Below are 14487 nucleotides of genomic sequence, written 5' to 3'. Positions count from 1 at the left end.
CAGCCTCAACTATAATTGCTAATATTTGGATGGACCCTGAGGACCTCATGCTTAAGTGAAACAAGCCAGAGAAAGGCAAATACAGCACCATATCACTTAGGTGTGAGATCTTAAAAAACAAATTTGCAGAGACAGAGAACAGAATGGTAGTCAACAGGGGCTGGGGGGGTGGGGAGATGTTGGTCAAAAAATACAAACTTTCTGTTAGAAGATGAATGAGGATTATAATTAATAATACTGTGGTATATCCTTGAAAGTTGCTAAGACAGTAAACCTTAAATATTCTTACCACAATAAAGAAATAGTTATGTGACATGATGAAGGTGTTAGCTAACACTAGGGAGGTACTCATATTATAGTATGTAAGTGTATCAAGTCAACATGTCGTATACCTTAAACTTACACGATGTTATATGCCAATTATATTTCATGAAACTAAGGGGGGGGGAACAGAAGAGGAGTAAGATCTCTCAGCTCATTGAATGAGACCCATATTAACCTGATACCAAAACCAGACAGACACTTTGTAAGGGAAAAACCCAGGGATGCAAAATCTTTAACAAAATACTAGCAGGTTGGATGCAAATATATATACAAGGGTAATAATATGCCATGATTGACTAGGGATAAAGTGATTTAGCATCCAAAGTAAATGTTAAAAATGATTATCCCAATAAATATAGGAAAAGCATTTCAGAAAAAATCAATATCCATTGATAATTTAAAAGAAAAGTAAAACCTCCTAGCATAGAATGAAGGGAACTTCCTCAACTAAGATCTTACTTAATGGGAAAAGACTTTATGTTTCTAAGTAAGACCAGGAGCAAGGCAAGGAATGCACTTCCGTGATTGCTATTCAGCATTACACCAAAGGTCCTAACCAATGGCATAAGGAAAGAAAAAAAGCCCACATAAATCGAAAAAAAAGTTTTTATTTATAGATTAAATAATTATATGCATAGAAAATCCTAAGGAAACTACAAAAAAGCTTTTGGAATTAATAAGTCAGTTTACCAACATTGCAAGATACAAAGTCAAAATACAAAAGCCCATTTATTTCTATGTACTAATAGAGAACATTCAGAAACTAAAATTTTAAATATTGCATTTACAATAACATAAAAGTATTAACTTCTTAGGGATAAATTGCACCAAATATGTCAAGACTTATACACTGAAAACTATAAAACATTGCTAAGAAAAATGAAAAAAGATCTAAAGAGGCGGAGAAAAAACATGCTCACGAATCAGAAGACTCAACGCTATGAAAATACCAATTATTTACAAAACAGTCACTGCAGCGCCAAACAAAATCCTACCCATCTTTTTTATGGAAACGCATTGATTCTAACATGCATAAAGAAATGTAAAGGACCTACAATAGCCAAAAAGAAATTGGTAAATAACAAAATCATATAACCTGCTTTCAAGACTTATTATAAATCTGCAATAATCAAGACAGTGTGGTATTGGTATAAAATAGATAGATAGATGAGTGAAACAGAATTAAGAATCCAGCAAAAAGCTAGCTAGGTAGAGCCAATTTGACTTTTGACAAAGAGACCAAGTTGCTTCAGTGGGGTACGAACTGAAGCACTATAGTCATTTATATAGACAGGGAAAAAGTGACTCAACTCGTGTCATACACAAGAGATAAATTGAAATGGATCATAGACTCGAACCTGAGAGTTAAGCCTATAAACTTCTCAAGGAAAGCATATGGGAAAATTTTCCCGGTTTGGGGTTATACAAAGGTTTCTTAGAATGGAAAGAAAAACCATGAACCGTAGGAATAATATTGATCAATGATACTTCATCAAAATTAAAAACTTCGGCTCACTGAAAGATACCGGAAAGAAAGTAAACGATGAACCACAGACAGTGAGAAAAGAGGTTGCAGTATACACATCCAAGGACTTGTATCAAAATACATAATAAACTCTTATAACTCAATAATAAGAAATAGAGACGGGCAGTAGAAACTTTGCCAATGAAGATATTTTATGCACTATCATTATTTACCAGTGAAATAAAACTTGAAACCACAACGAGATACCACCACAAACCCATCAGAATGAATAAAATTATAGCTGGCAGGAATGCAATATGCCACAACCATTGTGGAAAACTCAGGAAATAGAGACAGCGCTGCCGCATCCAGAATGAAGTCTGTGGCGGTTGATTTCGGGGGCCCAGCACCCCGCCGCTCCCGGCCGGCCTCCTCTGCCACCACCCCTCACCACCCGTCCCTCCAGAGACCGAGTTTGCCCTCACCACCATCTCCTCTTCTGTGCTGTTCAGTTCGCTTCCCACCTTTCAGCTAATCCAAACATCATGCTTCTTTTAGGGCCCAACCAAAGTCACCCGATTCCCCGGTTGCCCTGGCCCACTCCGACCTCGCTCCCCTCTGGACGCCTCTGCCACCTCCCACTTCTGTAAGTGCAGGACCGTGATGAGAATCAGCACTAGGGTGTGCCCGTGAGCACGGAAGGCAGGCTCCATCTTTTACACCCTCGTCATCCCTGCGTGGCGCTCAGAACAGGGCAGGCAGGAGCCCTGGTCGCAGCTCTGCCTTCATATGACCCCTATGTCTACGTATGAGCCTTCATACCTGTTTTCCAGCCTCAGGCTGTGCGGCACGCGGTGCCTCATTTTTGCCAGAAGATTCAAAATCATCCTCTTCCTCGGCAAGTGGGGCCAACCAAGTCCGATCACGCTCCACACTCAAGGTCTTTGGTGCAGAAGTTAGGACACCCAACTCCTCCCAGGTCTCTGAGCCCTTTTTCATCTCTGTGACCAGCAGAATGATGTCTTTGCCCTTGGCAGCAGGGCATCCTGACGCCTCTTCGTGCCGGGCTAAGTTTCGTCTCCTGCACCGCGTGTGGTAACAACGCTCGAGGGTATGTAACACAAAGCAAAAGGCCCGGTGGAACCGATCCAGGGCTAACTGGACTTTGGTTTTTCTGGCTTCTCCATCCAGGTTCCCATCCTTCTCCTCATTACTGAAGGAATTGAGCAGCAAGGCAATGAAGAGGTTGAGCACCTGGCGTGGGGCCGGGGGAGACACACAGAGGATGGAACGTTTAGCAGAGGGAAAGATACAGTAAGTTTCCAGAGCAACTTTCCCCCCACGACCCCAAATTAAGTCAAATGAGAGTTCTGCGTCCTTCTGTCTTCTAAGAAATTTCATCTACCGAATAAGAGGTGAGAAATCGAGGAAGAGAGCACGGTAAAAGAAAAACTGAACTGAAAGGGTGCAGACAGCCAAGTCCGGCCGAGATACAAGCAACAGATGTCATGAGCCCCAGCCAGGGCACAGCACAGCTGTGTGGCCATCCTTGGGGATCAGTCGGATCATGAGCTTGGATTTCCTGGAATTGTCCACAGGGACATGAGTCTCATGTCTCATGCTGCCGTGGGGTCCTCTCCTGTTGGCACAGCTTGAGAAAGGATGTGCCGTGTGCAGGCTCTTTAGGTCCTGTTGCCTGGACCACACGAAGTCCTAGGACTGAGCGGGAGGGGCTGGGATTGAATGTGCAAGTCTTCCGTTGAAGCGCGGGTCACTTCAAGTTCAGATCATCTCATCAGCTTCCTACATACACCGTCCGACTCATCATCTTTCCCTCCGCAAGCTCCCCGTGGCTGCCACCCCCTCAGATACGCAGCCTTCGGGGAGGACCATCTTCTGAGCCCGAAAGGGTCTGGTCCATCTCACTCCGCTTCACCACAGGATTCCCAACTGTGGACCTTCACTTAAGCTTTCCTCTATTTGCTAAGTCCTCCTTGCCTCTTTTTTTTTTTTATATAAATTTTTTTTTAGAGGGGGGCAGAGGATTCAAAGCAGCCTCTGGGCTGACAGCAGGGAGTGTGATGTGGGGCTTGAACTCACAAACCGTGAGATCATGACCTGAGCTGACGTTGGATGCTCAGCTGACTGAGCCACCCAGGCGCCCCCTCCTTACCTCTTGAGCATCTTTCCCAAGTTCTGTATCTTCCACACGTCCTCTGTTACTGCTCCCTTCCCACCCCCCTTGGTGATACCCTGCTCTTCTGAACTTTTATATCACTTACTGTCTTTCTAAAACTGCTGATCAAGTACACAGGACACAGCTATTGTGTTCTGGCGGATGGCTCCTTCTATTTGCACAATAGCTCCAACTTGATTCAGAAGCCTTGTGCTCAGATGTCCTATGTGTCTCCTGTCTCTTCATACCCTTACTGGGTATCCAATTGGCTAACAATGTCTATGTTTCCAGCTGCAGGGGGTAGACTCTAGGTAACTTACACAATAAGAAAATGTAACATAACCAAACGCCTGAAAATACACCAGGGGGACAGCGTGCCTGGGGGGCTCAGTTGGTTAGGCGCCTGACTCTTGATTTCAGCTCAGGTCATGATCTCACAGTTGTGAGATCAGCCCTACCCCAAGCTTGGGGTTCTCTCTCTCCCTCTGTCCTCCTGCTTGCACACATGCGTGTGTTCTCTCTCTCAAAAAATAAAATAAAATAAAATAATAAAACAAGGGACCAATTATGACATGAAGACAGGTTTGTTCCACCTTTTCCCTCTGCCTTCCTGATGCTAGTTTTGTGTTAGGCTGGCTCCTCTCCTGCTTGGGTAATGTTTGCAGCTCTAAGATGAACCTGTCTGTAATAAAAAGGCCCAGAGAAAGTAAAAGAACCATTTTTTTTTAGTTCATCCCTTTTTTAAAAAAAAAACAAGAAATCTTCCTTACTAGATGTCCCTTTACATCGTATTGCCCAAATGAAATCACAAATCGCTACCTCAGCCATTCACGGACAAAGAGAATACCATCATTTTAGAATAATCACTTATCATAGACTAGATGTTGAGGCATCCCTCAACGTGAGCACTGTGTGACAGGGGGGTTTCGTTTCATGCTTATAATTTCCTCAAGTCAAATTCAAATGCAGATTTTTAATATATAACATTACATGTATAATTTTATATTTAGAGTAATAATCACTAGCAAAACATTACAAAAGAAGGTAATACATCCATTTAGTCCATAAATAAAAAAAGAGGGGGGGCGCCTGGGTGGCTCAGTCGGTTAAGCGTCCAACTTTGGCTCAGGTCATGGTCTCACAGTTAGTGGGTTCAAGCCCCGTGTCAGGCTCTGTGCTGACGGCTAGATCAGAGCCTGGAGCCTGCTTCGAATTCCATGTCTCCCTCTCTCTGTGACCCTCCCCTGCTCGTGCTGTCTCTGTCTCTCAAAAAAAAAAAAAAAAACATTAAAAAATAAAAAAGACGTAAGACACTCACCACGAGTTTTCCGATCACCATGATCAACAGGAAGACGACCACGCACAGCGGCTTACTGGTTTCCTGCATACATTCCCACATGTTCTCGATCCACTCCCCACAGAGGATGCGGAAGACCACCAGAAAGGAATGGTAGATGTCCCCCATGTGCCAGCGTCGTAAACAAGGGACTGGAGGGCTACAGGACTTCGTATTATTCCTTACAGAATTGAATTTAGAGCCAAAGAGCTGCATGCCAACCACTGAGAAGATGAAGACCACGATGGCCAGGACCACGGTCAGGTTCCCCAGGGCTCCGACTGAGTGGCCGATTATCTTTATCAGTGTGTTTAAAGTTGGCCAGGATTTGGCTAGCTTGAAAACCCTGAGCTGTAAAAAGAGACAGCAAACAAAAATGGAAGAAAAGCCTGTTAAGGAAAAATTCCATCTGCTCAGCTATACAGTGAATGACATGTCCTAAAGCACAGAGCGTATGATTTTCAAAAACCTTTCAAAGCCAAATCCATCCTAAACATAGTCATCAACTCCCTGTCCCAAGTTAACACCTAGATCTACTTTCTGTTTTAAAAATGGAAGTATTTGGGGCGTCTGGGGGGCTCAGTTGCTTAAGTGTCCGGCTTCGGCTCAGGTCACCATCTCGTGGTTCATGAGCCCAAGACCCGCATCGGGCTCTGTGCTGACAGCTCAGAGCCTGGAGCCTGTTCGGATTCTGTGTCTCCCTCTCTTTCTCTGCCTTTCCCCTTCTCCTCAAAAATAAATAAACATTAAAATATTTTAAAAATGGAAATATTTTACAGAGAACAAACTGAGAATGCTGGAGGGGAGGTGTGTGGGGGATGAGCTAGCTGGGGGCGGGGCATTAAGGAGGGCCCTTCCTGGATGAGCACTGGGCGCTAAACATAAGTGATGAATCACTAAATTCTACTCCTGAAACCAATACTACACTATATGTCAAGTAACTAGAATTTAAATTAAAATTTAAAAAGAAATATTTTTTTCTGATTTTTGTTCAATGATACTTTGGAGTCAGATGGTGGAATTAAGCATACATGTTCATTGCATAAAATGGATGTTGTAGAATTCTATATAATATACCCAGAGTCAAAAGCCCAAGGACCAAAGCCAGCCCATTGCTGGTATTTGTGTGGCCTAAGTGCTAAGAATAGTTTACATTTTTAGATGGTTGGAAAATAATCAAAAGAAGCGTATTTCGTCACACATGAAAAACTGTATGAAGTTCAAATTTCCACGCCTGTGAATAAAGCTCTATTGGAACACAGTCATGTCCACTTCTTCTCGAACGTCTGTGGCGGCTTCCGTGCTGTAACAGCGGAGGCGAAGGATTTCGACCGAGACCACACAGCCTGTGAGGCTGAAAATATTTACCATCTGGCTTTTTACAGAAGAAAATTGCTAATTCCTGCATTACATAATTCAGGTCACAAGTGAATCTAACTACCAGTGGTGAGAGGAATGTGACATTTTGTAGCCAGGAGAGAAGCAGCGATGGGCTCCTCAAAACACACAGTTTTTCCAGAAGGAAACTTTTTTCCGTGGAACCTTACAGGCCCCATAGGAGACACATGGCAACGAGGTCACCAGTTATGTCTTACAGTAACATCCGGTGTAAACCAAGGGGTTTATTCCAATGCACCATCCTGTCAACTACTCGAGAGAAACACTTCAGGTCAGTAAGACTTATGGCCCAAGAGAAGGGTCAGCACGGGGTCCTCAGAGGGCGGATGGGGGGCATCACGGTTCTGTTCTCATATAAAGACAATTCCACAGAAGCCCTCCCGTCAGAGCACGGCTGTAATGAGCCTAAACCATCTTAAGGCGAATGTGATTTTGCTCACCTGAGCACCAGTAACCTTGGAGAACAGCCTAAAATAATGCCTGGCTTTGGGCAGCGTGATCACCAAACACATCCCAAGGAGAAAACAGACACTTAGGTACCTGAAGCAAACGTCTGACTCTTGGAAACTCTAATCCTACCAAAAGAAGAAGTAACTCTCTGCAAGAGGACAGAAGGCCACCTCTTACGGCTTCCTGGTTCCCTGGCAGGAGTGGCCTCTGTAGCTTTTAGCCATACCTCTCATGGGGTCTACGGGGCCTCATGGGGATTTCTGGCCCCGCCTTGTCGCATGTCTAGGTGGCAGCGTCCTTGAAGACAGTACTTCCCTCATCCTCAGCCCTCCTTCGGGTCAGCACCTACCACGTGCCTCTGCAGAGTCACCAGCACATCTCCGTGCTCAGCGGACGGAGGGCCAGATGGCAGGATGGGAAGGTAGCGCCGGAAGTGTTGAGGAGGGACCTGCCGGTGGTGCCTGCCCCCTGCCTGGGGCCTGCAGCCTCCGCGCCCTCGGCGAGCCCAGATGTGAGGGTGCTGGGCTCAGAGCTCAGGGGTGGGCAGTGGGGAAGAGATCCGGGGAGCCCGGTACACTGATCGGACACCAGAAGGCACACGCTACCTCCGGTGGCCCAACCGGTCATCTTGGGAGGTAGGGGTTCGGCTGGGAGAAGCCCCCTGCCACCCCCACCCCCACCCAGACTCCCAAAACTATGCAAAACCTGCTGGCAGGAGGGGCCCAGTTTGGACTCTCAGGTGAAGGCGAGATGAGTTCAAGTTTAATGCATAACAGCCACTGAGCTCACTCAAGCCTCGTCAATCCTGGCAGCGAAGGCATCTCAGTACGATAACACAGGAAGCCCCTTACCACTCTTAAGAAACGGAGAAACAGAGGACTTGGCTTTATGAAACTGCTCATCACGTCCACAAAACTCAGAAGAGCCACGACGCTGTCAAAGATGTTCCACCCTCTGCTGAAGTAGCTGTAGGGATCCAGCGCGATGATTTTTAGGACCATCTCTGCCATGAAAATGCCGGTGAAAACCTGCAGCGAGACAGGGGAGGGTGAGACAAGGAAGCCGCCCCTCCCTGAAGGTGCCAGTCCAAGAACGGTCCGAGGGCCCTGCAGAAGTTACGAAGAAACAAAACGCATTTTGATTTCCTTTGCCCCTCTCCCAGCGCCTCGCCATAGCGCCCACTCCAGGGTTCCCAGGCTCGCAGACATTGGCGTGGAGAATAAAGGTTATTTCCCATGCCGTTAAAAATAAGGCAAAATTGGCTTCTTGGTGGAGGACAGAGTGATAGAAAATGTCAAGCACTCTCTCCTCTAAGTTCCCTTTAAAATGCCAACAGAAGCTCCAAAATGAGGGGAGGGGCGGGGTACAAACTGAAAACAGCTCTGAAAACTGAAGATAAAAATCCTCCGTAAAGCAGAACCCAGGAGGAGGTCACCCAACCCACTCAAGGCTGACAGTCTGATCAGAAAAAAAAGATTTAAAAGGGGCCCAAAGCAGAGACTTGAAAAACCCTGCCAGGAACAGGAAAACATCTTTAGGCAACTCAATGTGCAGGCTTAGCCTAGATGATGAGTAATGTCATGGACTACACCCCAGGTTGGTCGTGGCTGAAAGGAGAAGTGAGTCGGCGCATGATCCTGAACACGGGCTCATGGAAAGCCGGCTCCTTATTCCAGAACAAAACACCAAAGAATTAAAAGGAAGGGCTAGAGTCTCACAAATCACATGGTGATTTCCACAGGCGCAAATATATCTTTTTGTTTTTGTCTTTGAAAATTAGATAAATCTAGGCTGGCAAACGCCACAATGTTGAATAAGTGGCACCCAGATTCAAAACTAAATCCATCACCTACATCTTAGAAGATAAAACAAAGGATTTCTTCATGGCAAACAGCACATTCTCTCTCACACGTATACAAATCAGTAGATATGAGAAAACAATAGTATGAAATAATAAGGTGACGTAGAAAGGTTGTCAGTTATAAGACTCTAAAGCTTTGGAAAAGAAAAAGAAAAAACTCAAAAATGATTTTTAAATGTTCTTATTAAAAGTAACAGATTTTCCATTTTTATAAATAATTTGATGACTTACTATTTGTTTTAAAAATCCCTAAAATAAAGTGACACAAGCTTTAAAAAGGGGGAGGGGGATAGACAAAGATAAATCTAAGATAGGCAAACAGACATCAAGGTGGCAAAGGAAAAAAAATCAACCCAAAGCTTACATCGATCTTCTCCCTTTAACTATTTCTATCTACCTCTGCCCAAAGCTACAACCAGGGACCAAGACCGTGCAGGGTCACCTGGTCTGGTTAATTGTGCTGGACTGATCTCTGTCCCCTTCTGAGCTCCTGCTCCCCCTGCGGTCTCCTTCAGGCTTTCGGTGTCTAGCCCTAGGCCTCCCTACATGCCTTGGGACCATTGGTTTTGGTCAACTGCTATTCATAGCTTTCCCGGAGCTCGGTGCACTCCCCTGATTCAAGCAGTCCCAAAGCCTAGAGAGTCCATTTTCAAGTCCAGCCCCACAGACCTCCACAGGCCAGTTGAAGCCTCGTCCACCCATCAGAGGAGGGAGGCTTGGATGCGGTCTTGGGAACTCAGGGCTCCAACGCCTCTTTCGCCTCCACCACCCTCATATCGCGTGCCTCATGAATGGGGCGCATGGTTTGGAAGCACGGGCTACGCGGCCAGCTCTGCAGGTTTCACATCAATTTTCAGGGGCCGGGGCGCAGCTGCTGCCTGTGAGCTCAGACCAACAACGTCCCCGTGCCTCCTTCTGTTCCGCTTCTGGGGAGGGTGAGGAGGAATGCCACTTAATGATGCGGCTTCTGGCTGCGAAATCCAGCTTTGCCTCAACACCCAGAACGTCTAATCAGTGGGAAATCTGAGAGGGTGGCTTCTGTCATTTCCCACACCTGGATCAGAAAATGAAGGGATGCACAGGCCACCTTTGCAACTGGGAAGCAAACGCCAAGGGGCATGATCTGGGTTCTTTGGGTCTTCTCTGCACTAATCTAATAACTCCATCCACCGGGAGGTGGTCAAAGATGGGTGCGCTGACTCTGTTGAGCCCGGAACCATGGCCTTGTGGGCACAGCTCTCTGTCTCCAGGGGAAATAACACTGCCAGCCCATGTCTGGGGTACATCAGCAGGAGACAGCCGAATACATTGGCCTCGGGCCCAGAAGACACCCGCCTGTTAGAAGGGACTGTGTGTGTTAGGTTCATCGTGCAGCATGAAATCTAATCAGACCCATGCATACCCATAGGGCACTTCTTCCCAAGGGCAGTCGGGGAAAGAAATTTAAATGCAGACTCTATGGAGAACCACCCTGGTCCTGCACTGGGGTCTCACTGCACCCCTGCTCCTCCTGGGAGGGGGCGGGAACTGCGGGAGACAGGTGCCTAAACCTGATGCACACAAGTCAACTTCTGATTTAGTAGGCATAGTGGGTTCTGATCGATGTAAAATAAGTAATTAAACACATACATACATATTGCCTAGAAATCCTCTGCAATGGTAAAAATGATCATCTTGGCTAATAGGACCATAGGAAATGAATTTCTGTTTTGTATTTCCCTTATTTGTACTTTTTCTTATTTTTAAAATTGGGGAAAAAAGCATGCATTACATTTTTAAATTGGAAAAATAAAATAAAACTTTAAGAATAAATGGCTACAATTTGCAACTACATAGATGGAACTAGAGGGTATTCTGCTAAGTGAAATTAGTCAGAGAAAGACAAATATATGACCTCACTCATCTGAGGGATTTAAGCTACAAAACAGATGAACATAAGAGAAGGGAAGCAAAAATAATATAAAAACATGGAGGGGGACAAAACATAAGCGACTCTTAAATATGGAGAACAAGCCTGGAGGGGCGGTGGGAGGGGGGAGGGGCCACATGGGTGAGGGGCACTGAGGAATCTACTCCTGAAACCATTGCTGCACCAGATGCTAACTAACTTGGATGTAAATTAAACAATTAAAAAAAAGAATAAATGGCTACATACTCTGGTAAGATTTTTAGCCTATTTGCTCATTAGCTAATTAGGATAGAACATTCAGTGGGTAATTATTTATTTCTGATATTTGGGAGACTAATTAATCCTTGGGAAAATGCCTTCTCCGGGAACAATAAATAAACAGTTCATGAAACGTCTGCTCTCCTACCCTAATTTTCCCAGTTTAACTTGGATTAGATACATCTAATGAGAAACATATTGAAGCAGGCTCAAGTCTGGAGCGCCCCCCCGCAACCTCCCCATAAGCTCTGCACACCCCCTCCTGGGAAAGTCAGCCTCCCACAGCTGCCAGGCCCTGGCCCATGTTTCCAGGGGGAATAATACCTAGTAATGGCAGTCACATTATTTTGTGACAAATGATGCCATCAGCATCACTAGGGACCATGAGACACTTTACCAAGAGTCGCTGGACATTGTTAATGTTTTCTTGTTCAACCCAAATAGCTGACCTTCTAGACGTCTGCTGGCTTCCGGCTTTACCATTGGACAACTAAAGAGACGTCTTAGCACACCAGAGGGCCAGCACAGGGGCCATGGAAAATTCTAGAACGAGTACAAACAAAATCCTAACAGTTGTATTTTCCCTCTGCTCTAACTAAGGGGACCAAGGACCTAGGCTACGTTAGGCCACTCACAAAATGTTTAGACTCTGAAAGAGTTCTAATTCACAGCTTGAATATTTTTATATTTTAGGGGCGCCTGGGTGGCTCAGTCAGACGTGCATCTGACTTCAGCTCAGGTCATGATCTCGCAGTCCGTAAATTCGAGCCCCACATTGGGCTCTGTGCTGACAGCTCAGAGCCTGAAGCCTGCTTCGGATTCTGTGTCTCCCTCTCTCTCTGTCCCTCCCCTATTTGAACTCTGTCTCTCTGTCTCTCTGTCTCTCTCTCTCTCTCTCTCTCTTTCTCTCTCTCTCTCCCAAAAATAAATAAATGTTAAAATAATAATTTGAAATATTTTTATATTAAAAAAAACTTAAGTTACCACATTCCCTGTATACAACATGAGCTCAAAACTCTGGTCCATTTTGTAATGCTCCAAGGCCAAGAAGATGGTGTTGACTATGATGCAGATGGTGATGAGCAGCTCCATAAAGGGGTCGGTCATCACGGCTCGCAGGGTCTTCTTAATGCACAGCCACTGGGGGCTGCAGTTCCACACGAGGTATCTGGAGGCCAGGTTCGCCCCACATGGGAGGCAAGGCTTCTGTGATTTCTCTTGCTCTGGAGAAGGGGAAGGAAAGAGCAGTTGAGTAGTCAGCTCTGAGTCCATCTGGTTGCGGGTTGCCTGAGTGCATTCCACTCTCTCCCCTCCCTCTTCCCGCGGGTCTCTTGTGAACAACGTGACCAGCCAGGAAGAGCGCGGAGGGGTGCAGCCAGAAAGGTTTGCCACATACGATTTCCACGTGGTATAACCGCACACATCCAGTCTTTATACTCGGGCTGGGCCGCACCGTCAGAAATACAGATGGGGAGTCGACACCCACAGGCTGTGAGCCCGTGAGAGAGAAAGGTACAAGCTCAAGCCATGATCATTCAAGGCAGATCGTGGTGACAGCGGTGACAGAGGCACACAGAGCTACCAGGGCTCAGGAAGGAGAGGTATTCAGGCAGGGACGTCTATACGCATTGAAACAGAAGGAGGTACTCTATCAGCAGGTTGAATGCAGGCCATGAGGCCACTGCACCCCTGATTTCCCTGGCACCAATTCAAGGGACTCAGACGAGCCAAATGAAGTGATGCAATTGAGCTCAAAAGTGCTAAGGACCAGTCTGTGCCCGTCCTTGTAAGGACTTGAGTCCTGCCTTGAACCCAGCCCCTCAGCTGGGGTTCCTGGTTACCTGCTGTTGATGAGGTCCATCAGATGGTCCCAGCCTGCCTACACAGGCCTTCCACTGTCCGTGCCAGAGTCCTAACTCTGCCTTCAATGGCAACTGTCACCTGTGGGACACTTCTGTGTCTTCTCTTCTTTGGTCACCACTGTTGTCACTGTGACCTCCTGGGACTGCCTGGTCTGATTGGGGTGGTGGGTCTGCACTCTTGGTCCCAAATCCAAAGGCTAGCGAGTCCCACCACTACCCAAGGGCCAACTCAGGGTGGGCCCACTTCCTCAAGCCACTTGGATCCCCTGCTCCAAGGAGGCACAAGAAACCACTCTGCAGGAAGTAGAGGGGGCCCCAGAGGGCTTCTGGGGGAGATGGGAAGAAGGAAAATGGAGGGGTGGCACTGCAGCGGGGCTGCCCCTGGGGCCGGGAGCCAGAGCTTACCCTGCATGGTGATGGTGAGGATGCTGACGGCACTCAGGGCCCTCTGCCTTTGGAAGGGGTCTGTGTGCTCATCGCCATGATCCAGTGACAGGTTCTGGGACAGCCGCTTGGTTTGCTCCAGGATGTGTGGCTGTAAGAGAAGGCAAGCATGGCGGCCCTGCAAGGGGAGGGGCTGGCTCTCCTCCAAGGCCGCACGCTGCTCTGTTTGAATGCCACACGCCCGGAAGAAACCTACTGCTTAGGTAGCTCCACTCTCTTCCATCTCATGGCAGGGCAAAAGTTCAGTTTTCCTGTTCCATATGCCGTAAATAAGTCAAATATAGTTTGACATTCATATTTTTTATGTATGCACACTTCCAGGATCCTAACTATGGAAATGTTTCTTTCTCTGTGATTTATTCATTGGCAACAAAGAGCAAATAAAATTTTCCACAAACGAATGAGCAACAAACAGTTCAGGGTACAAAGGCAATAAAAAGTCAAATTTAGAAATAATGTTCTTGAGTGGCCGAAGTGGGCGATAGGTACATTTAGAAGGGGGGTTGGGACCGGGGACTGAAGTGCCTTGAACGGTCGCCTACACTTGTAAGGCTGAACCAAACAGACGCCATGACAGCTTTGTTTCCCCTCTAAGCTAGAAGGTCTAAGGTCAGTCGCTCCGGAACTATTAGGCAGTTACACATTGCCTAGAGAAGGGACCACTTTGCGGTATCCAATCAGGAAAGCCCAGCTACCTCTCCCCACATTCCTAAGGGTGAGGCCTGCAGATGGGAACTCTAGACAGGACCCTGTGACCTAGTGTTAAAGTTAACCCCATAGTCACCAAACAAGACCCTGAACTCCTCTGTAATTGGTTAATTTCAAAGATACCCTACATGTTGTAATTGGGTCCCGCCAAAAGTAACGGACGCTCTGAACAGTGGGTATGGTTAGAGCTGCTGCCAATCCTGTTGTACCATTATGATTGGGTCACTGCACCTGTGTCACAGTTTCCTGTAACTCCCCCTTCCCGAACCCCATAAAAACCCTGCTCAGCCCTTGCT

General features: G+C 46.5%; 1 protein-coding gene across 1 annotated transcript in view; it reads right to left on the bottom strand.

The window, feature by feature from the left end:
• The window catches only part of SCN11A (sodium voltage-gated channel alpha subunit 11), an 88481-nt gene that overhangs the window by 42527 nt on the left and 31467 nt on the right, over positions 1-14487 (bottom strand). Inside the window, exons 11-15 of the mRNA XM_029938789.1 lie at positions 13445-13574; positions 12162-12400; positions 8001-8177; positions 5284-5652; positions 2612-3043 (exon numbers count right to left, since the gene is read on the bottom strand). Coding sequence (XP_029794649.1) covers positions 2612-3043; positions 5284-5652; positions 8001-8177; positions 12162-12400; positions 13445-13574 — 1347 coding nt within the window. The remainder of the gene's footprint in view (positions 1-2611; positions 3044-5283; positions 5653-8000; positions 8178-12161; positions 12401-13444; positions 13575-14487) is intronic.

Source organism: Suricata suricatta, chromosome 5 (genome assembly GCF_006229205.1).
Source record: "Suricata suricatta isolate VVHF042 chromosome 5, meerkat_22Aug2017_6uvM2_HiC, whole genome shotgun sequence".
NCBI classification, from domain to species: domain Eukaryota; kingdom Metazoa; phylum Chordata; class Mammalia; order Carnivora; family Herpestidae; genus Suricata; species Suricata suricatta.
This window is presented reverse-complemented; position numbering and strand designations above follow the sequence as displayed.